We start from the raw sequence: 23,612 nt of genomic DNA, 5'->3' as shown, positions 1-23,612 counted from the left end.
GATCCTCCTTAGAAATTATATTTAAAGCTCTGTTCCAAAAACGAGTGAGCCATCAAGCTGTCTACATAAGCAGCTACTTTACATTTATGCATTTGGCAGACGCTTTAATCCATAGCGACTTACAGTACATTCACGATTGTGTGTTCCCTGAGAATCGAACCCATGATCTTGGCGTTACTAGCACCATTCTCTACCAGTTGAGCTACAACTTGTAGAGCTTAAGGCAGCATCCCATCAAAGATGGAACCTCATTAGTGCCTGATTTAGGACATTCTACATAGGCAGCAACACAAAGACTCACAAATAATAGTTTGATGTTAGCATGTTGCTAAGCTAACAACACAATACTCTAATAAAAGCATAAATCTACACAAGACACTAAAACAACCTGTTTTTAATTAGACTGACCTATTTTATCCATACTTTGCTGCATTCAAATTTGGCCAAAATTAAATATCTTAGAAGGGCAAAGAAGAGCTAGCTTGTGTTGGGGGAGCACCTACGATACCGTAAAATGCTGTCTAGGTAGGGAGCTCACTAGATTTTGGAACAGAATCAGCATAAGGTGGGAAAAGTTTCCACAGTTGCAGAGATACAGTTTTTTTCCTCACCAGAACCTTCAACAGCAAAACCCATGAGGACAGAATAGAGCCAGAAGTCTCTGAAGAGCTTCTGTAGACGAGGTTTGGCCTCTTTAACGGGGGGCAACCGACGGGTCAACTGCAACGAGACAAAACCAACAAGCAATTAAAAGTGTTACTGTATATGCATCCATCTCAAAGAAAAACACCCAGACAAGGGGCTGCCACTGTTTGTGCATTTCAAAGGTTAAACCGTCAAATGAAAAGGTCTTTGAGAACTGTTTGAACTCAGTTCTGTTTGATCAGTAAAGACCAACTTCAAAGTCCAGCTGGGGAACACATTCACAATTTATTTTAAGTTGAGTTAGCATTTGACATTCAAGCAAGTTTTGTTTCCATAAATTCCTAGGATGTGGATTATTCCAATCATAGTCGTAGCTGCTCTCCTGAACGTCCCAGCTCTGGCTGGGGTAAAAGACCTCAGCTCACACTTTGAAAGACTCGAGGATAAAAAGTTGGTAGATGCGCGTGGGCATTCTCTATGTGGAGAGAACACAAACATGGAGTCCATGCCATTAGACTTCCATCGGGAGAACAAGGTCACTAATGACCTTCCTCTTGAAGGGCTTGACGATGAGGACTACATCGACTTCGATAAGATCTAGGCGGAGGGTGAGGACGACTACAGCAAAGGCGATCATATAGATGAGATCTCCACTCCTGCCCCTGACCTTGACTTGTTCTCAGAACCCTCAGACCCCAAAATACGAAGAGCACGCCTCTTAAAGCTATTCCATGGACGAACTCGTATGTGGTCAACGCCCGCTTTGGGTTTCGTCTTTATCGTAAACTCCGAAATCGACTCAACCAGACCGACAACATTCTACTTGCTCCTGTTGGAATCTCCACCGCGATGGGCATGGTGGCTCTAGGCGTCTGCCCCTCTGCTCACGAACAGCTCTACGAAACTCTTGGCTTTGCCAAATTTCTCAACTCCAGCACTCATTACGATAACTCATCAGTGCACAAGCTGTTCCGCAAACTCACACACAGGCTCTTCAGACGAAACTTTGGCTACACCTTGCGCTCCGTAAATGACCTGAACGTGAAACAAAACGTCCCCATACAGGATGGGTTCCGTGGGGATGCAAAGACATACTACTTCGCCGATCCGCAGTCGGTGGACTTTGCTGACCCTGCGTTCCTCGTGAAGGTGAACCAACGCATTCAGTAGATAACAAAAGGTCTGATCAAGGAACCACTTAAGAGTGTTGACCCCAACATGGTAGTGATGCTGCTGAACTACCTCTACTTCAAAGGTAAATCAATTCTACAACATTTTGGTGATTGTTCATTGAGACAAGTCCTCAAGAGAGACACAATTTGCTATTAGTAAGATGACAAGAATTCTCCACTCATAATCTAATCAACTCTAGAGTAAATTATTATGTATGGTGTGCAACGATTCATGTACCACAATTGTTTTGAAGCTAACCCTGCTGATAAGACAATCATAGCTGGTTACCAGTATACAGCATGCTGAGTTTTGGATGCTGGATCCCAGTATGAGATGCTGGTATCCTGGTTTCCCCACTAGGCTGCTTTACAAGATTAACCACCCACACTTTATTGGACAACCAGCTTTGCATGTAAGAAAATGCTGGTTGACCAGCTTTAAACAATTTTGCTGGTGAATCACCAAACCATTCGGACCAGCAAAGAAATTCATGCTTTTCTTAGCTAGCATATTTAGCAGGGAAACCTACCATTTTTGGTAGGGCGGAGGGCGGAGCCGGGTCGTGATTCTACACACCCGGTACCTTATCAGGCTAATCAAGCCTCCGAGAGGGATAAAGGCCGACTGCGGAGGATCATGCGGGAGAGAGAGATCGTTTACGGACATGTCCGTCATGTGTCTGTAACGTGATATAAACGGACAAGGAGGAGGCAAGCTTTAATGCTTAACTTAAACAAAAGACAACAACACACACACACACACACGACGGACATGTCCGTAAACGATCTCTCTCCCGCACTATCCTCCGCAGTCTGCCTTTATACCTCTCGGAGGCTTGATTAGCCTGATAAGGGACCGGGTGTGTAGAATCACGACCCGGCCCCGCCCTGCCACACCGTTCATCTTTGGAGAACATCAACTTAACCTGCCTCACCTCTAAACTGATGTAAAATCTAATGCTAAGATTACTTGCTTCTCCCAAATAATCCCACAAAGTGAGGCCTTGTGTAAATGTTTTTGACTTCCTCTGTAACAACAAATGCAGGTACTTGGGAGCAGAAGTTCCCAAAGGAACTGTCACACTTAAGGAATTTCCGTGTCAACGAGAAGCAGCAGGTGCACGTTCCCATGATGCAGAACAAAGGAAGCTACCTGGCGGCTGTCGACCATGAGCTAAACTGTGACATTCTGCAGTTGCTTTACACTGGTAACATCAGCATGCTCATCGCGGTTCCTCAGAAACTTCCAGGGAAAAGATCCCTTGAGAAACTGTAAGGCTCATTAAATTGCAAGGTCAAGTCTTGTAATAAAGACTAAAAGATCTTAACATAATTTACCCATGCAGGACATCCTTGTTGGTCCTGAATCAACATTAATTTCACCCAACCAGACTTTTGGTTTAGGTTCAGGGTTAGGGATTGAGCATTGGACAGGGGTTAGGAGACTGAACAACATTCCAGTTTGGCTAAATTACATTGTGAAGTACTTGTTCCGGGATAAGTATCCTTCTTGGTCCTGGAACACCACTGTAATCAACCAATCAGATTGAAAGGTTAGATTTAGGATTAGGGACTGGGCATTGGGCTGGGATTAGGAGCCTGAACACCATTCTTATCAACCTACTTATTATTACTCTCTGCTTTTTGGGATAGGTTATGGTTAGGGACAAGGTCTGGCCCACTTTGTTCTAGGACCAAAAACAAAAGGATGTTGATCCAGGAACATGTCCAATTTATCTAAATTGTATTATGCTTTGTGAAGTACATATTCCTGGATAAGTATCCTTGTTGGTCCTGGAACAATGTTCTAATCAACCAAATCAGATTATAGGTTTAGGTTCAAGGTTAGAGAATGGGCATTGTGTTACCTTGTTATTTCATTCTTTTAATATATATATATATATATATAGGCCTATTTCACAGGACAGGTCATGGTCTAAGAGATCCGATTTCTGCAAAAAATTTGACAAAAAGTTACAGAATTTTACTTTTGCGGGGAAAACTTTCATTGTATTTACTCAAATTCAGCACGGTGGTCCATCCCATTATAACCCTCAGTAAGTCGATCCTGTCCGAGTCTGTGTTTGTAGCTTGCTAGCCTGCTTAGCATTGTTCATTTTTCTTATACGTTCATCATTTTGTCCTTTAACATTTTACCACGTGCTTAGTTTTTTTCATCTTTTCTACCATTTCAACTGCATGTTTTTTACCTTGCGCACCAATTTTCTCTCTTTTTACATTTTCTTTTTTCCCACTTGTCTCCATCCCATGTCTCGATTGTGTGCATTCATTTTGTCCTCTGTGTTTTATATGGATTATTGCACCAATCTCAAACCTCTGCTTATCACGAACCACATCGATCTAAAAACCTCGCCGCTCATTCTTGAGGAACCATACCACCATAACAACAACAAACAATTGTGGTAAGTCATGACATCTGCTCATGTCATTTCTTCCTGCATTGCATGCCGCATGTTTACTATAGCTTCTTCCATAAGCAGTGAGGCATTTACATGTGATAAATGTAAAGAATTAGTCAGGCTGACGGACAAGATTAATGAGTTAAGAGACACGCATGTGAATGCTAGTGGAGGTCAGTGAGAAAGAGAAGCTGGTAGAGACTGTTTCGAATGCGGGTAGAACAGCGAGCAACACACACACTTTGGTTCCGGCTCTAGAACCCCGCAGCAGGGCGTTTGGGAGAACTCTCAACAACATACTCGCTCAGCAAAGCCACATTACTCTCCCGTTCCTGTTAGGGTTTCCAATCGATTCTCCCCACTCATTATGCACCCACTGAGAATCAGGTTGAAAGAGCCTTGATAATTGGTGATTCTATTTTTAAATAAAAAACCAATAAAACAAATAAAAATGGGACTATGCGGTCTGTGTGTGTGTGTGTGTGTGTGTGTGTGTGTCTTACCACAGCGATAACAGGAATGAGGACTCCTAGATTACCAGCACTGCTGGACGCCTACAGAACAAAAAGCACAAAACATTACAATGTACACTAAAAACTTTACCAAAAGATATGACCAGTTACAGTAATGTTACATTCAAAGTTACGCAGCATTTTAACAACCTATAAAAGAAAACCTAAACAGAGGCTATGTTCGGAATTAATACCTGCATACTGTGCAATATACACTGCCTACTATTTAAAAAATATATAGATTTGGTAGTATATAAAGCATTTTATGCATATGCCACTCATTAATACATTAAATAAAAAAGATATCCGCATCACCGGCTCCCATCTTCAACTCAGGAATTTAATTTCATGCTGCAAGAAATCGAATCGGGTCCCACTGGTTCTGCGGGAATGCACACCTCTAGTGCATCGTATGAAATAATAAATGCTTCAAACATTAGTACACTACAGGGCTGGACTGGTAATCTGGCATACCGGGCATTTTCCCTGTGGGCCGATGCACTTTGGGGGTGAACGGGGGCGAACAGGGGTGGACTGTCCATCATGAGAACTGAGTGGGCCGGTGGGTCGGCCTCAAAACGTGCCGCGATAAGCTCTGCGTTATGCAGAACGGACCAAAGAAATGGCGCCACGATATGCAGAAAAGGACAGTGAACAGCCCCCAACCATCCCCCTCAACAACTTTCGGATCACCATCACCCACCCCCACAGTTTTGGGCCAGTTGCCATGTAAAATCCCAGGCCGATTTCTCTTCCCAGTCCAGCCCTGGTACTCTGCATTGTAGTCACATGACCTCATTAGTCTGCATGCCATCATCAGACTCAAACACACACTGACCTTCAGGGCGGGACCTTTATCACTAGCGCGTTCACTGGCTCTCTTGCCCTCCAGTCCGAGCTGAACGAACAGCTCCAGCAGATTCACCAACAGCTCGTCCACCAGTGGCTCCCACTGCAGGTTAGCGGCGATATTGGCCAGTGCATTTATCACAGCGAGAGAGCAGTGTCTGCAGACACAAACATCACCACAACCGTCCACATTTAATATAAAACAAATGCATCATAAGACCGTTTTAAAGTTTGTATACACAGACACAGAAATACACACACATATATTTACAATTGCGAGTTTCATTTTATTTCTCTCTTCCAAGTGCAGAAGAAAGCGAGTCTTACTATATTGATGAAAGCGTTTATTAAGTGTTTGTGATGTGCTACCTGGTGTTTATTAATAACCATTTTCTTCCAAAAAAAAAATATATCTATATTTTTTTCCCTCTCTTCCAAACCCCCTTTTTTCCCTCTCTTCCAAACCCCCTCCCCTTTTTTCCCTCTCTTCCAGAGGAAAAAAATTGGGGTCAAATATTAAAAATTTGGAAGAGAGGGAAAAAAAATTGTTTTTTTTAATATTTTTTCCCTCTCTTCCAAAAAAAAAAAAACAAACCAATTTTTCCTCTCTTCCAAAAAAACCCCCAATTTTCCCTCTCTTCCAAAAAAAAAAAAAACCCCCATTTTTCTCTCTCTTCCAAAAAAAAAGTTGTTTTCAATAAGGCTATCTGGAGGCAACAGCTAAACCAAAGGCCTCATTGAGCTTCCGTACTCTTCCAAAAAAAACATGTAAAATGTATTTTTCCTCTCTTAAAATTTTTTTTTCCCCTCTCATCTAAATTCTCCTAATTTTTCTTCAAATGTATTTTTGTCCCTTTAAAAAAAAAGGAATGCGGTACCAACTTTGGCCACCAGGTGCCACTATCAGTAAACATGTGATCTGCTTTTAAAGCTTTCTCTGAATGTGTTAATCTGATACAATTATATTTAAAAACGTTGTTTCTTAAAAGTCTCTTGCAATGTGTGACTAATACATTTAATTTATGAATTGTTTTTTTTAATTTATGAACCGTTTTATTTATGAACTGACGGCCCTAGATTTTCATAAAGGAAGGTTTTGTTTTATTTCACCAACTTCTGGAAACAAATTTGTCCCAAAGTATAACCGAGTAAACCCACCCTCACATACACACCTGTATCCATGGTCTTTGTGGTCTTTGGTTGCGGAATAAACCACATTACTGGCCTTCACGCTGATCTGCTGAAACAGATTCCAGACCTCCTGATAGATGTATTGCTGTGGTCAAATAAAAACCCATCAGATGCTGTTAGATCAACACACACTACATCTACAGCCTAAAAATAAATGTGCTACTGTTACAGCTGTAATTGTCTATTATTTCTATGCAAGTGAGACTCTTACATTGCCAGTAATGACCATGCAGCCCAGCTGGTCTATAATCAACACGTCCAACTGTGACGGCGGCTGACAGAACTTCTGCTGCAGGATCTGCAGGATGGGCTCCATCACTTTAGGACTGTCTCTCATCGCCACGGCGATGTGACCCAGCGCACGGATGGTGTGGTCTGGGATCAGGTGGGCTTCCCTGAAAGAAAATGCACTCGCACAAGTCAACACACATCACACCGCTCCAACAGACGGATTCAAACGGAGATGTAAAGTGTGTTTCATTACTTGTCGTTCTCCTGGGATATGTAGAGCCGGTTTGACAGACTGGCTAAGAACGCCTCCACGATCACAGGATCCATCGTGAGACCAGCTTTCAGACACCTGCAAGACAACATACAGAACCAAGAGATATACCGCCATTCAGAAGAACTTCAGGACTTGAAATTGATCTTTTGAGAGTGTTTATTGCACAGTGTTGAGGAATAATTTACTAAAAGCAGTGAACTAGATTTAAATGTTTATAAACATAACTTATAACTATACAGTTAATAAAACTATATTTATAGAACTTTTCATTGCAAAATTATATAACATCACAGTTACTCATGTAACTATCAACCACATTAACTGTAGTTGAACTACTTAATAAAAGTGGCTGGATCATTCTGTGAAATATGGGCCTTTTCTGTTTCAAAAAGCAAAACATTTCTTTAAGTGTTAGTTTCATTTATAGTTAAATATATGTTGAGATATACTGTATATACACACACACACACACACACACACACACACTCACATTCAAAAGCACGCAGGCGTGCGCACACGCGCACACACTCAAAAGCACGCGCGCGCGCGCGCACTCGCACACACACTCAAAGGCACCCACGCGCACTAGAACTCACGCACGCGCACTAGCACGCGCGCGCACACACACACTCAAAAGCACGAACGCGCACTAGCACACACGCACGCGCACTAGCACGCACGCACTCGCACGCATACACACACTCAAAAGCACGAACGCGCACTAGCACACACGCACGCGCACTAGCACGCACGCACTCGCACGCATACACACACTCAAAAGCACGCACGCTAGCGCACGCACACTAGCGCCCGCTAGCACACGCACGCACTCTTTCCTCCTTTTCTTAAAAAAAGCACAAATGTGTGTTCCGGTGAGACACTTACAATGGAAGTCAATGGGGTTCAATCCATAGTATAGTCACAAGACGTGAACAATGTGTGTGTGTTAACATGATTTTAGCAGAATGCAAAGTGACATCCAATTTTACAACTTCGTTGCCATGACAACGTAATGCCTAAAAGACTGCAACAATGTAGATTTAAAGAACTTGTCAGCTCAAATAATTCACAAGTTTCAACAGAAGAATTAATGTAAGTGCTTTTCTAAAATTATAAGCGTCACATTTCTGCCTTTAAACCCTCCAAAAATTGCCCCCATTGACTTCCACTGTAAGTGTCTCACTGGAACACACATTTGTGCTTTTTTTTTTTTTTTTTTTTAAAGGATGAACAAGTCCAAAAAAAAAAAAATGTATGCCACGAATGCTGTCGATTGAGCTCTCAAATATGACCGCGGTGCAAGAAAGCTCGACTAACATTATAGGAGGAAATGGATATAACCTGACCTGCAGATGTTGTCGATGGAGATGTCTCTGAGCTGCTCGTACATGGACGGCTGATCCTTCCTATTGGACAGGAGGTTAAGTGTGGACTGAGAATGCTCATTGGTCACGTTGATTTTGATCCCGCCTCCTCCTACAGAGAGGATTAAAGAGGTCAGCAATGATGCAGTTGTTTAGTGTTTGAGGGGACACTGGGAGAGCTGGACTCACCCGAACTACACTGACAGTGATACTTATAGAGTTTAATCAGCACGGAGGACGGAACCACCAGGAAGTCCTTTAGAGACATGGTGGCGGAGTGAGCGATGACAGGAAAGCGCTCGCACAGACGCCCTAAACCCTGAGAGAGAGACAGACATGAAAATGTTCAACTCCAGAACACAAGGGGGCGATGGTTACCTTCAAATGTCTGCACCATTAAACCAGATGTGTTATTCTTCGGATGGCTAGCTGTATTGTGTTATTTGATTCGAGTTTCATTCTTTACCTGTAAACAGCAGATGAGGAGAGGCATGTGAGCGATTATCACTTTACTGGACGTTTTGGACTGAAGCTTCTCTGATAATTTCGTGCACAGATTCTCAGCTCCTAAAACACAGGAACAGCTAACAGAATTAGTTGCACAATACAGACATTTAAAGTAAGTTGTATGGGTTTGGAAAAGGATGAAGGTGTGTAATTGATGGCAAACTATTCCTTTCAAATTGCTCCTGCAGGGGGGTATCTCAGCAAGTATTGACGCTGACTATCACACCTGGAGTCGCTAGTTTGAATCCAGGGCGTGCTGAGTGACTCCAGTCAGGTCTCCTTAGCAACCAAATTGGCCCGGTTGCTAGGGAGGGTAGAGTCACATGGGGTAACCTCTTCGTGCTCTCGGTGGGGCGTGTGGTGAGTTGTGCGTGGATGCCGCGGAGAATAGCGTGAAGCCTCCACGCACGCTACGTCTCCACGTTAACGTGCTCAACAAGTCACGTGATAAGATGCGCGGATTGACGGACTCAGACGCAAATGAGGTTCGTCCTTCGCCACCCAGATTCAGGCGAGTCACTACGCCACCACGAGGACTTAGAGCGCACTGGGAATTGGGCGTTCCAGATTGGGAGAAAAGAAGAGAAAATCCTGCAAAGCGGTGTCATTTTTGGCTATTTTATAAAGTATCAGGATTACTTTACAATGAGATCGTATTTATTAACATTAGATAACAACATTACAAACAATGACCAATACTTTTCCAGCATTTATTAATAATCCAGGATAATGTTAATTTCAACATATACAAACACACTTTTTAAATCAAAAGTTGTATATGTTTACGCATTAATTAATGCACTATGAAATAATGATAACAAAGATTGATATATTCGAGGATTTCTTTTGATTGTTTATTGTTAGTTCATGATACCTAATGATATAGTATAGTTACAAATGTATCTAGTTAAAATATTTTATTTTTTTATCCCCTTTTCTCCCAATTTGTAACGCCCAATTCCCACTACTTAGTAGGTCCTCGCGGTGGCGCGGTTACTCGCCTCAATCCGGGTGGCGGAGGACGAGTCTCAGTTGCCTCCGCTTCGGAGATCGTCAATCAACGCATCTGATCACGTGACTCATTGTGCATGACACCGTGGAGACTCGTAGCATGTGGAGGCTCATGCTACTCTCCACGATCCACACACAACTCACCACACGCCCCATTGAGAGAACCACTAATCACCACCACGAGGAGGTTACCCCTCCCTAGCAACCGGGCCAATTTGGTTACCCCATGTGACTCTACCCTCCCTAGCAACCGGGCCAATTTGGTTACTCCATGTGACTCTACCCTCCCTAGCAACCGGGCCAATTTGGTTACCCCATGTGACTCTACCCTCCCTAGCAACCGGGCCAATTTGGTTACCCCATGTGACTCTACCCTCCCTAGCAACCGGGCCAATTTGGTTACCCCATGTGACTCTACCCTCCCTAGCAACCGGGCCAATTTGGTAACCCCATGTGACTCTACCCTCCCTAGCAACCGGGCCAATTTGGTTGCTAAGGAGACCTGACTGGAGTCACTCACCACGCCCTGGATTCAAACTCACGACTCCAGGTGTGATAGTCAGTGTCAATACTCGCTGAGATACCCAGACCCCGCCATTTTACTTATTTTTAACCACAGAGTAAAAAAAGGAAAATGTACACCTAGTGACAAAATAGATCATTTTAAGGAATATTCCGGGTCCAATAGAAGTTCTGTTCCTAATGTTGATTACAACAAAAATGTATTTCGACTTGTTCCTCCTTTTCTTTAATAAAAGCACAAATGTGTGTTCAAGTGAGACACTTATAATGCAAGTCAATGGGGTTTAATCTGTAAACATTAAAATACTGTTTCAAAAGTATAAACACAAGACATGAACAATATGCGTGTTAACATGATAAAAGCACTTTCTGACCACATCTGTGGAAAGTTAGAGCCAATATAACAACTTTGTTGCCATGACGACATAACGCTGTAAACTTTAAATTGTTTTAACAGTATTTTTAAGCTTCAAATTTATGCATTTAAACCCTCCAAAAATTGGTCCCATTCACTTTCTAATGCCTCTCTAACCTCAATTTTTGCTTGTATTATATATATATATATATATATATATATATATATATATATATATATATATATATATATATATATGTAAAAAAAGAGGACATGTTGAAATATTTTCTTTGGAGTAATCAACATTATATCACAAGTGATGTCGATTGATTGATTTTTTTTGCAATGAAGAATATTATTTTGTGCATGTTAGTCTCATTTATAAATCAGACTTGTGGTCGTGTTGGATTTGCTTTCATTTGCAGTGTTGTTTATGTATTGTGCTATAAATAGAGACGTCAGTGATTGGCAGGATGCCAGCAGACCTTGCTCCTCTTTCACAGCCCACACCATGAGGTCCACACACGCTGCGTTGGCATGACAACGTAGCTTGAGAGGACTGGGTTCCCCTGGCAACCGCTCCTCATGGAGAACCCTCTGCAGCTCTGATTGGCTGCTGCTGAACTGCTCCAGCACAAAGTCATGGACCTCCTTAACGAAACTCATCTGAACGTCTAATCGGACCAAAACACAGAGAATAACATTCAAAATTCACATGCAGCAACAGCTTTCAACAGGCACATTACAGAGGCGATCAGAAAACCAGTGAAACATTTCAATAACCTTTCATGTAGTAGAGTGTGTCTCGCAGCATTTTAAACATGCTGACATACAGCGGATCGCTGAACGCTTTGTAAAAGACATCAATGCCTGGATTTGCCTACATAAAAAGGGACAAATTGGGAGAATTAAAGGGACAGTTCACCCCAAAATGAAACATTTCTCATCATTTACATTTGACTTTCTTCTGCTGAAAACAGCTCTGTAGGTCCATAAAATGCAAGTGAATGGTGACCAGAACTTTGAAGCTCCAAAAAGCACATAAAGGTAGCATAAAATTAATCCATTAAACTCCAGTGGTTTAATCCATGTCTTCTTAAGTGATATGATAGGAGTGGTTGAGAAACATTTCAATATATAAGGTGATTCACATTCTTCGTGTACATTGCCACCTACTGCCACCTACTGGTCAAAGTTGGAGATTTATGGATTACTTTTATGCTGCATTTATGTGCTTTTTGGAGCTTCAAAGTTCTGTTCACCATTCACTTGCATTGTATGGACCTACAGAGCAGAACAGTCAGAATGAAAGTCACACACATCTGGGATGGCAAGAGGGTGAGTAAATTATAAGAATTTTTATTTTGGGGTGAACTGTCCCTTTAAGAAGGACAAAAAGCAATCAATCAATATCTGCTTCTTAGCAATGACATCATTTGCAATGTCACACAGTTTGAAAATATTGAATTGACAAATATATATATATATATATATATATATACACACATATATATATAATGCATAAGTGCAAAGCAAGTTACAGAAATGTGATGAAATGTGTTGTGAAGTTTAACCTCTATAAGTTCGGCAACGACAGCATCCAGAGTCTTCAGAAATGAATCGGAGACAAAATGTTTCACCTACACAAAGATACACTGTATTAGGACTGAACGTGAAGCCAATATTCACTTCAAAAATACATTTCATCAAGACGTAATATTTGTGCTGTATTATTATCAGCTAAATAATGTAAGGAGCAAAGTAAAGGGGCGTTCAAAATCTCCTAAGCAACCAAATTGTCCCAGTTGCTAGGGAGGGTAGAGTCACATGGGCTAACCAAATTGGCCCGGTTGCTAGGAAGGGTAGAGTCACATGGGGTAACCAAATTGTCCCGGTTGCTAGGGAGGGTGGAGTCACATGGGGTAACCAAATTGTCCCGGTTGCTAAGGAGGGTAGAGTCACATGGGGTAACCAAATTGTCCCGGTTGCTAGGGAGGGTAGAGTCACATGGGGTAACCAAATTGTCCCGGTTGCTAGGGAGGGTAGAGTCACATGGGGTAAACAAATTGTCCCGGTTGCTAGGGAGGGTAGAGTCACATGGGGTAACCAAATTGTCCCGGTTGCTAGGGAGGGTAGAGTCACATGGGGTAACCAAATTGTCCCGGTTGCTAGGGAGGGTAGAGTCACATGGGGTAAACAAATTGGCCCGGTTGCTAGGGAGGCTAGAGTCACATGGGGTAACCAAATTGGCCCAGTTGCTAGGGAGGCTAGAGTCACATGGGGTAACCAAATTGTCCCGGTTGCGAGGGAGGTTAGAGTCTCATGGGGTAACCAAATTGTCCCGGTTGCGAATGAGGCTAGAGTCACATGGGGTAACCAAATTGTCCCGGTTGCGAGGGAGGTTAGAGTCTCATGGGGTAACCAAATTGTCCCGGTTGCGAGGGAGGCTAGAGTCACATGGGGTAACCAAATTGTCCCGGTTGCGAGGGAGGCTAGAGTCACATGGGGTAACCAAATTGTCCCGGTTGCGAGGGAGGCTAGAGTCACATGGGGTAACCAAATTGTCCCGGTTGCGAGGGAGGCTAGAGTCACATGGCGTAATCTCCTCGTGGTGGTGATTAGTGGTTCTCGCTCTCAATGGGGCGTGTGGTGAGTTGTGTGTGGATCGTGGAGAGTAGCATGAGCCTCCACATGCTACGAGTCTCCGCGGTGTCATACACAACGAGTCACGTGATCAGATGCACGGATTGACGGTCTCAGAAGCGGAGCAGTAACCGCGCCACCATGAGGACCTACTAAATACTGGGAATTGGGCGTTCCAATTTGGGAAAAAAGCACGAACGCTTGCAATCAAGCAACAACACAAGGACTTGGCGACAATGAAGAGTGATGTCATTTCATGTGTGGTACCATCTGGAAGAGTTGTCTCAGCAGCTCTAGAGGAACGCTGATCTCTTGTCCACTGACACCGGTGAAGAGAGGCGAGATGGAGAAACTGGAACTGACCGTGGTCAAGTAATAGTCTGGATTCACTGCGCTGCCATCAGACAGATACGATCCTGACAGGACAAACGACAGCGTTCACAATGCTCTTCTCTGTCCAGTGTGTGTCAGACAAATCCAAGCAAACAAAGCATTAATTGTTCAAAACGGGTTTTACTGCAGAGAACAAAAAGGGGCTTATTTAGTAGATTATGTAAACTCTGAAATCTGTTGAAGAATGCTCAGACCACCGGTTTAAACAGAGATTACTCCTTAAATTACCTTCGAAATACTGCGGCCCTAGAGCTGTGGGAGAACAGGGCGAAGGCCCACCTCTGTCCGGGCTCACCTGTGAATATATCAGGGAATGAATGAGAGAGAGAGAGAGAGAGAGAGAGAGAGAGAGAGAGAGAGAGACACGGAGAGAGAGTGAGAGAGAGACTCGGAGAGAGAGTGAGAGAGAGACTCAGAGAGAGAGTGAGAGAGAGACTCGGAGAGAGAGTGAGAGAGAGACTCGGAGAGAGAGTGAGAGAGAGACACGGAGAGAGAGTGAGAGAGAGACACGGAGAGAGAGTGAGAGAGAGAGACACGGAGAGAGTGAGAGAGAGAGACACGGAGAGAGTGAGAGAGAGAGACACGGAGAGAGAGTGAGAGAGAGACACGGAGAGAGAGAGTTTCGTCTGTAAAGCGATGCAATGGACTTCTATGTGGACTGTGACATCTGAACTGGCGTAAAATAAACATAAATTTTTAACGAGTTTTTCTCGACTCATTATTTGATTGACAGCCAAGCCGCCTTCACATTAAATTGGATTGCAAATGCAAAATAACCCTATTTCTTCTCAGATGGTTTCAGGACGCCACAATGTGTAGTTCACAATTCCCATCCCTAATACTGAGGTCATGTGACAATAATGTAGCATACTACTGTAACATGTATCATTGCATACTGCATCACTTACTATTATTTTTAGATCTTACAAAGCGTACTATTTTTGCTCTTTAGTATGCAGTACACTAGCATTACATTCACGACATATAGTAGGCAATATCAGTCAGGTGACCGGCCGTGAACCGGACCACGGGCAGAATTGCATCTCTACTATGCAGAACACCGTAAACTAGTACTCCATTCAAAACAAGGCCCACTTTGTGATTTTTAATAAGAGTAGGCAGTTTACAGTATATAGCGTGTAGTATGCAGTAAACCGTAGTAGTGACCTGTGTGTCCGGGTTGGCAGCGGCACTCTTGCGTCTCAGCGTGTCCCCCTGGCACACCATCAGCAGTGAGCTGGGCAAAATGGAGCGGAAGTCATTGAAGGATCTCCTCCGAATGCCCTCCGTTCCCACGGAAACGCGGTGAGCGGGCTGCGGCGACCTCCGTGGGAAGAGCTGCGAGACAAGGGGCTCACCGCCGTTACCATAGCGACCAAAGGCTCGAGTCACACCGAGGAGACAGGGCACTGCATACCTGCACAGGTACACTGCACAGACATGAAACAGGAAGTGAGTCAGGTGTATGTGTGCGTGCGTGTGCGTGCGCGCGCGTGTGTGTGTGTGTATAAAGTCCAACAGCGCTCCATGAACTCACATTTATCGTAGTTTTCCGGTGTCTGGCAGATCTCCAAAAGAGACTGCAATACTTCCATAACAGCCTCCAGAATCTGACAGGAACAAAAAAATTAAATAAATCAATTAAAAACCACTTAACTTAAGGTTTTGAAAAACATGAGGCTGTAAATGATGACAATGTTTATTTTTGGGTGAACTACCCCTTTAAAGAGAAAGACATAGAGAGAGGGAGCACCTGTAAGCGGGACTCTGGGTCTCTCTGCGCTACATCAGACAGGAGCGTCACCAGACAAAAGCTGAAGTTCTCCGCCATGGGAAGGGAATCTGTGAGCACAGAATAACAAAAATAGAGAATGACCTTATGATGCATTTTACAGAGGATTTTAAATGATATTTCTTTTCTACTTAAAACGGTTATTTTTAATTAGATGAATATTTCAGCTCTGTAGCTCCATAGAATGCAAGTGAATTCTGGCTCGAACTTTGAAGCTCCAAAAGGCACATAAACCTAGCATAAAAGTAATCCATACGACTCCTGTGGTTAAACCTATATGTGATCGGTGTGGGTGAGAAAACACACACACCTATAATATAAATATTATGTCCTTTTTCACTATAAATCTCCACATTCACCAGCTCTCCTACGCACGCTTACACATGCATATCACTACCAACTGGGCAGGGAGGAGAACTCTCTTGAATGTGCATAGGACGACTGTGTGAATGTAGATTTATGGTAATAAAATAAAAGACGACTTAAATATTGATCTGTTTCTCACCCACACCTAACATATCACTTCTGAAGACATGGATTAAACCACTGGAGTCATTTAGATTACTTTTATGCTACTTTTTGTGTGCTTTTTGGAGCTTCAAAGTTCAGGTGCATCTAAAAAAATCTTCATTTGTGTTCTTCAAAAGAAAGAAAGCCACACACATCTGGGATGGGGCATGAGGGTGAGTAATTGGGAGAATTTTCATTTTTGGGAGCACTGTCCCTTTAAGCATCAGTTCGGTTGTCAGACATGCAAACAAAAAACAATTCTTGGAATCGGGTGTAAAATATCATCGATATCACTCGATCTCGAATCACAAAAACAAACTCCGACCAACTGTCTGTCCATACACGGCAAACAGAACAAGAGTTTTATTTGAACCCTACATGCCCATTGAAGTACTCTGGTGACAGACAGAACTAAAATAAAACCAAATAAACCATCCGTTACCTTTGCACTTTCTCGCAGTGTTTTCCTCCACCCATTGTACTCGAGGTAACCCTCTGAGCAGACTCAACAGGTAACTGACCACAGTGTCTTTGTGCTGAGAGAGAGAAATATCATAAAACTCAATCTAATTCAGTATTCAGCACATGTGTGCAGACACGATCAGCATTATTTAACCCTTATATGTTGTGTTTCCGGTCATATTGACCCGGACTAATTGTATTGTCAACTTAATCCAATTGGAAAAAAATTCCTTGAATGGTTCACATGTGGTACCTGAAAACACACACAAAATATTGACCATTTCCTTTATATTTTTATTGGTTTTATTTCACTTGGTTACACTTGTCGTGTTCCCGGTCAAAAATGACCGGCCATTGGATATGAATGTATTAGACGACAAAATACAGAAATATTACGTGTAAAATAAACACATATGTGGATGTGTACAAAACCTGTGAAAGATGATAAAAATATCTAATGAGATAATAAATGCAATATGAGAGATTTATAAACAATCTTAGTGGGCGGTCATTTTTGACCGGAAAAACAAAATGTGTCAGCACAAAACAAACACATCACAAGGGTTAATATAAGGATGGCAGAGGTTAGCAGTTCCATTTAAAACAATGTTTTGCCTAGTGAGAAAACAGAAAAGAGTAAAAGATAATCTGTCTGTCTGTCTGTCTGCGTGTCTGTCTGTCTGTCTGTCTGTCTGTGTGTGTGCGTGTCTGTCTGTCTGTCTGTCCGCGCGTCTGTCTGTGCGTGCGTGCGTGCGTGTCTCTCTGTCTGTGTGCGTGCGTGTGTGTGTGTGTGTGTCTGTCTGTCTGTGTTTGCGCGCACACCTCTGTGTGTGTGTGTGCGTCTGTCTGTCTGTCTCACAACAACGAGCAGTGCGCCGGGTGGATAAAGCACAGCAAGTTGGCACAGTAGGGGGGCACAGGTGGTGCATCAGCCAGTCATCTCAGTCAGTCGACCCGTGTCACCTCTTGGATCTGTCCCGTGAACTCCTGCCAGCGGGCGTTCAACACTTCACGTGGCCTCGACATGCACATAGCCTGGCACAAGCATCGTGTCGACGTCACCGCCACTTAGTGACGAATGGCAGTTGTTGTGTGTGTGTGTGTGTGTGTGTGTGTGTGTGTGTGTGTGTGTGTGTGTAAAGTGGCTTAACCAGCTAACAGCACTAATCCAGCTGTGATCACACAATAACTGTACTAGCAGACTCACAGCGTCACTTGTGAAAGTTCATTATCTAATGAGCTCTGCTGAACAGATTCAGTCCTTGTGTGGCAGCACAATCTCACCTGTAATTCAGACTCCACCAGGAAGACGGCCAAGGCGATGACCGCGTCTCTGCGGCGGACATCTAGTGTAAAGACGCCGCGACTGTCGCATGGACACATGCATAATAACTTCTGCACCTACAGAAAAGATGCATTGATTTAACACAGGCAGCGACACAAAACACAAACGATAAACATCAGTTCACACGTGGAGTGAATATCAGCCATACATTCTGCTGATAGAACAGCTCAAGTAAAGGTGAAATGTGCATTTATAAACTAGAAAATCAACCAACCAACGTTTGAATGCCTTCCTTATATCAATCCACATTAAGAAATGACACACTTCACCTTTAAAACAACTTCCCTCTAAGGAGCATAAAAACGTGTCTGTCTGCATCTGTAGAACAAGAACAACCTGTTACGGGAATCACACGTCGCTTCACAGCACGCTCTCAACTTGAGTACAAAGACATCAGCTGGGGTTGATATAAGGTAGTCAAATAATAATAATAATAATAATAATGTGTAATTGAATATTCCTGCCGCAGTGTATTTAAACAGTGTCGTGGCTGCTTGCCTGCAGTGCGCAACAGCTCTGCGTGGAACCCAATAAAACCAGATGCATGCAGGGGTTTGCACCGTGACCAAGCATAATGCAAGAAAGCTGTTGTTGTTTTAAACTGCACCTGTAACACTTTTATTAAACTGCATCATTGTGTCAAAAAGCATCATTGCATTGGACAGAATGCATACAGAAAAAGTAGAGAAAATACTTCTATTGGAGTTGGCACCAGCTGGCACCACTCAGTGCCTGGCAGCTGTTTAAAAGCCTTTAACAGATCAGAACTGTTGCAGCTGTCTGGTTTTGGGGCAGATGATTATGTAATTTACTACAGCTGAAATAGATACCCAAAAAATGCATATTTTGATTAGCATCTTTGAAATATGAAACATGCATTTTAAACATGCTTTATGTTTGAGTTTGTACTCGAAGTGTGTTGATGGATTTGGCAAACGTTCAGATCAACACAGAGCTTACGTCATACATTCATGCAGCTCATTGAGTAACATTGATTGAAATACCGATTGGTAAATACAAACTATTAACTGAATACCATTTATTTAGAAGCGCAACATCAACATCAAGCTCTCTGACATCATAATAAAGAACGCGGATTTGCAAAACATGCAACAATGTTGCAATGAAGAACGAGCGACATAATGTGACAATGTTGCGCTACAGTGTCAGACACCTGTCGCACATGTAACATCATAACAGTGCAACACAGTTCTGCTGCAGGATACAGTGTGTGTTGTGGTGTACCTTCTCTCCGGGTGCGGGTCGATGCGCTGCCAGTGATCGCGCGAGCGACAGCACCGTGTTGAAATAAAACTCGCGCGTGCCGCCACGCGTGGACATGATCCGCGGGGGATGATCAAGTTTAAAGCACACAGACGATGATGATGCCGACAGCTGTTTGTGGTGACGGAAAGAACCCACTGCAATACGGCAAGTGTGAAGGCACAAATCACAGCTCGAGAGAGAGAGAGAGAGAGAGAGAGAGAGAGAGAGAGAGTGCGCGCGCGAGGCGTGTCTTGTGGAGCATCAACAATCTGTGGTGTCTTATTGGCTCATATGATGATGCATATTTACACATCACTGATCAAGATTTTTATAAACGTTATATGTTTAAAACAAAGCATTGAAATAATTTATAATAAATGTTATTTTTTATCATTGAAATGAATGTGAGTGCAATTAAGAAATAAAGTTTGAACTGCCTTATAGAGTGAATTCTGAGAGAGAGAGAGAGAGAGAGAGAGAGAGAGAGAGAGAGAGAGAGAGAGAGAGAGAGAGATAGTGTGCTCATTGATTTAATGTTTGAGAAAAGGAGGATTCTGGCCCTAAATCAACCATTTACAATCTATATAAGAGCATTGGCTTTGAAAATAGAGCGATTCATTTAATACATGTTATTTATTTCTTTATTAATGTGTGTGTGTGTGAGAGAGAGAAAGAGAAAGAGACACACTTTCTCCTTCACATCATCAGATCAGATGCTGGTGTTACTGGGGGAGATCAGATGCTGGTGTTACTGGAGGAGATCAGATCAGATGCTGGTGTTACTGGGGGAGATCAGATCAGATGCTGGTGTTACTGGAGGAGATCAGACCAGATGCTGGTGTTACTGGGGGAGATCAGATCAGATGCTGGTGTTACTGGAGGAGATCAGATCAGATGCTGGTGTTACTGGAGGAGATCAGATCAGATGCTGGTGTTACTGGAGGAGATCAGATCAGATGCTGGTGTTACTGGAGGAGATCAGACCAGATGCTGGTGTTACTGGGGAGATCAGATCAGATGCTGGTGTTACTGGAGGAGATCAGACCAGATGCTGGTGTTACTGGGGAGATCAGATCAGATGCTGGTGTTACTGGAGGAGATCAGATCAGATGCTGGTGTTACTGGAGGAGATCAGATCAGATGCTGGTGTTACTGGAGGAGATCAGATCAGATGCTGGTGTTACTGGGGAGATCAGATCAGATGCTGGTGTTACTGGAGGAGATCAGATCAGATGCTGGTGTTACTGGAGGAGATCAGATCAGATGCTGGTGTTACTGGAGGAGATCAGATCAGATGCTGGTGTTACTGGAGGAGATCAGACCAGATGCTGGTGTTACTGGGGAGATCAGATCAGATGCTGGTGTTACTGGAGGAGATCAGACCAGATGCTGGTGTTACTGGGGGAGATCAGATCAGATGCTGGTGTTACTGGGGGAGATCAGATCAGATGCTGGTGTTACTGGAGGAGATCAGACCAGATGCTGGTGTTACTGGAGGAGATCAGATCAGATGCTGGTGTTACTGGAGGAGATCAGACCAGATGCTGGTGTTACTGGGGGAGATCAGATCAGATGCTGGTGTTACTGGAGGAGATCAGATCAGATGCTGGTGTTACTGGGGGAGATCAGATGCTGGTGTTACTGGAGGAGATCAGATCAGATGCTGGTGTTACTGGGGGAGATCATATCAGATGCTGGTGTTACTGGGGGAGATCAGATCAGATGCTGGTGTTACTGGAGGAGATCAGATCAGATGCTGGTGTTACTGGGGGAGATCAGATCAGATGCTGGTGTTACTGGGGGAGATCAGATGCTGGTGTTACTGGAGGAGATCAGATCAGATGCTGGTGTTACTGGAGGAGATCAGATCAGATGCTGGTGTTACTGGGGGAGATCAGATCAGATGCTGGTGTTACTGGGGGAGATCAGATGCTGGTGTTACTGGAGGAGATCAGATCAGATGCTGGTGTTACTGGGGGAGATCATATCAGATGCTGGTGTTACTGGAGGAGATCAGATCAGATGCTGGTGTTACTGGAGGAGATCAGATCAGATGCTGGTGTTACTGGGGGAGATCAGATCAGATGCTGGTGTTACTGGGGGAGATCAGATGCTGGTGTTACTGGAGGAGATCAGATCAGATGCTGGTGTTACTGGGGGAGATCAGATGCTGGTGTTACTGGGGGAGATCAGATGCTGGTGTTACTGGGGGAGATCAGATCAGATGCTGGTGTTACTGGGGGAGATCAGATGCTGGTGTTACTGGGGGAGATCAGATCAGATGCTGGTGTTACTGGGGAGATCAGATGCTGGTGTTACTGGAGGAGATCAGATCAGATGCTGGTGTTACTGGGGGAGATCAGATGCTGGTGTTACTGGAGGAGATCAGATCAGATGCTGGTGTTACTGGGGGAGATCAGATCAGATGCTGGTGTTACTGGGGGAGATCATATCAGATGCTGGTGTTACTGGAGGAGATCAGATCAGATGCTGGTGTTACTGGAGGAGATCAGATCAGATGCTGGTGTTACTGGGGAGATCAGATCAGATGCTGGTGTTACTGGGGAGATCAGATGCTGGTGTTACTGGAGGAGATCAGATCAGATGCTGGTGTTACTGGGGAGATCAGATCAGATGCTGGTGTTACTGGAGGAGATCAGATCAGATGCTGGTGTTACTGGGGAGATCAGATCAGATGCTGGTGTTACTGGAGGAGATCAGATCAGATGCTGGTGTTACTGGGGAGATCAGATCAGATGCTGGTGTTACTGGGGAGATCAGATCAGATGCTGGTGTTACTGGGGAGATCAGATCAGATGCTGGTGTTACTGGGGAGATCAGATCAGATGCTGGTGTTACTGGGGAGATCAGATCAGATGCTGGTGTTACTGGGGAGATCAGATCAGATGCTGGTGTTAATGGGGAGATCAGATCAGATGCTGTGTTACTGGAGGAGATCAGATCAGATGCTGGTGTTACTGGAGGAGATCAGATCAGATGCTGGTGTTACTGGGGAGATCAGATCAGATGCTGGTGTTACTGGAGGAGATCAGATCAGATGCTGGTGTTACTGGAGGAGATCAGATCAGATGCTGGTGTTACTGGGGGAGATCAGATCAGATGCTGTGTTACTGGAGGAGATCAGATCAGATGCTGGTGTTAATGGGGGAGATCAGATCAGATGCTGGTGTTAATGGGGGAGATCAGATCAGATGCTGTGTTACTGGGGGAGATCAGATCAGATGCTGGTGTTAATGGGGGAGATCAGATCAGATGCTGTGTTACTGGAGGAGATCAGATCAGATGCTGGTGTTACTGGAGGAGATCAGATCAGATGCTGGTGTTACTGGGGGAGATCAGATCAGATGCTGTGTTACTGGAGGAGATCAGATCAGATGCTGGTGTTACTGGAGGAGATCAGATCAGATGCTGGTGTTACTGGGGGAGATCAGATCAGATGCTGTGTTACTGGAGGAGATCAGATCAGATGCTGGTGTTACTGGGGGAGATCAGATGCTGGTGTTACTGGAGGAGATCAGATCAGATGCTGGTGTTAATGGGGGAGATCAGATCAGATGCTGTGTTACTGGAGGAGATCAGATCAGATGCTGGTGTTACTGGGGGAGATCAGATCAGATGCTGGTGTTACTGGAGGAGATCAGACCAGATGCTGGTGTTACTGGGGGAGATCAGATCAGATGCTGGTGTTAATGGGGGAGATCAGATCAGATGCTGGTGTTAATGGGGGAGATCAGATCAGATGCTGTGTTACTGGGGGAGATCAGATCAGATGCTGGTGTTAATGGGGGAGATCAGATCAGATGCTGTGTTACTGGAGGAGATCAGATCAGATGCTGGTGTTACTGGAGGAGATCAGATCAGATGCTGGTGTTACTGGGGAGATCAGATCAGATGCTGGTGTTACTGGAGGAGATCAGATCAGATGCTGGTGTTACTGGAGGAGATCAGATCAGATGCTGGTGTTACTGGGGAGATCAGATCAGATGCTGTGTTACTGGAGGAGATCAGATCAGATGCTGGTGTTACTGGGGAGATCAGATGCTGGTGTTACTGGAGGAGATCAGATCAGATGCTGGTGTTAATGGGGAGATCAGATCAGATGCTGTGTTACTGGAGGAGATCAGATC

At 43.9% G+C, this 23,612-nt stretch overlaps 2 protein-coding genes across 3 annotated transcripts in view; one reads left to right on the top strand and one right to left on the bottom strand.

The window, feature by feature from the left end:
• pi4kab (phosphatidylinositol 4-kinase, catalytic, alpha b) overlaps positions 1 to 19,696 on the bottom strand; it is a 74,352-nt gene extending 54,656 nt beyond the window's left edge. The window contains exons 1-20 of one of the 2 annotated variants that reach the window (XM_052109210.1): positions 19,444 to 19,696; positions 18,138 to 18,254; positions 16,834 to 16,927; positions 15,843 to 15,931; positions 15,627 to 15,699; positions 15,257 to 15,519; positions 14,318 to 14,384; positions 13,964 to 14,112; positions 12,628 to 12,693; positions 11,837 to 11,933; positions 11,539 to 11,727; positions 9,125 to 9,225; positions 8,848 to 8,977; positions 8,641 to 8,770; positions 7,274 to 7,369; positions 7,001 to 7,184; positions 6,771 to 6,874; positions 5,588 to 5,756; positions 4,741 to 4,791; positions 612 to 720 (exon numbers count right to left, since the gene is read on the bottom strand). In XM_052109210.1, the coding sequence (XP_051965170.1) occupies positions 612 to 720; positions 4,741 to 4,791; positions 5,588 to 5,756; positions 6,771 to 6,874; positions 7,001 to 7,184; positions 7,274 to 7,369; positions 8,641 to 8,770; positions 8,848 to 8,977; positions 9,125 to 9,225; positions 11,539 to 11,727; positions 11,837 to 11,933; positions 12,628 to 12,693; positions 13,964 to 14,112; positions 14,318 to 14,384; positions 15,257 to 15,519; positions 15,627 to 15,699; positions 15,843 to 15,931; positions 16,834 to 16,927; positions 18,138 to 18,254; positions 19,444 to 19,539 (2,374 nt within the window). In that variant the 5' untranslated portion in view covers positions 19,540 to 19,696. The remainder of the gene's footprint in view (positions 1 to 611; positions 721 to 4,740; positions 4,792 to 5,587; positions 5,757 to 6,770; positions 6,875 to 7,000; positions 7,185 to 7,273; positions 7,370 to 8,640; positions 8,771 to 8,847; positions 8,978 to 9,124; positions 9,226 to 11,538; positions 11,728 to 11,836; positions 11,934 to 12,627; positions 12,694 to 13,963; positions 14,113 to 14,317; positions 14,385 to 15,256; positions 15,520 to 15,626; positions 15,700 to 15,842; positions 15,932 to 16,833; positions 16,928 to 18,137; positions 18,255 to 19,443) is intronic. The other variant, XM_052109211.1, reaches the window with a different exon arrangement.
• On the top strand, positions 992 to 3,115 carry serpind1 (serpin peptidase inhibitor, clade D (heparin cofactor), member 1). The gene is given in 3 exon segments (XM_052109220.1): positions 992 to 1,391; positions 1,394 to 1,900; positions 2,864 to 3,115. Coding segments are annotated over 3 exon segments (1,137 nt in total). The 3' UTR covers positions 3,094 to 3,115.
• Positions 19,697 to 23,612: the final 3,916 nt, after the last annotated feature.

This window comes from Xyrauchen texanus, chromosome 37 (assembly GCF_025860055.1).
Source record: "Xyrauchen texanus isolate HMW12.3.18 chromosome 37, RBS_HiC_50CHRs, whole genome shotgun sequence".
NCBI lineage: Eukaryota > Metazoa > Chordata > Actinopteri > Cypriniformes > Catostomidae > Xyrauchen > Xyrauchen texanus.
This window is presented reverse-complemented; position numbering and strand designations above follow the sequence as displayed.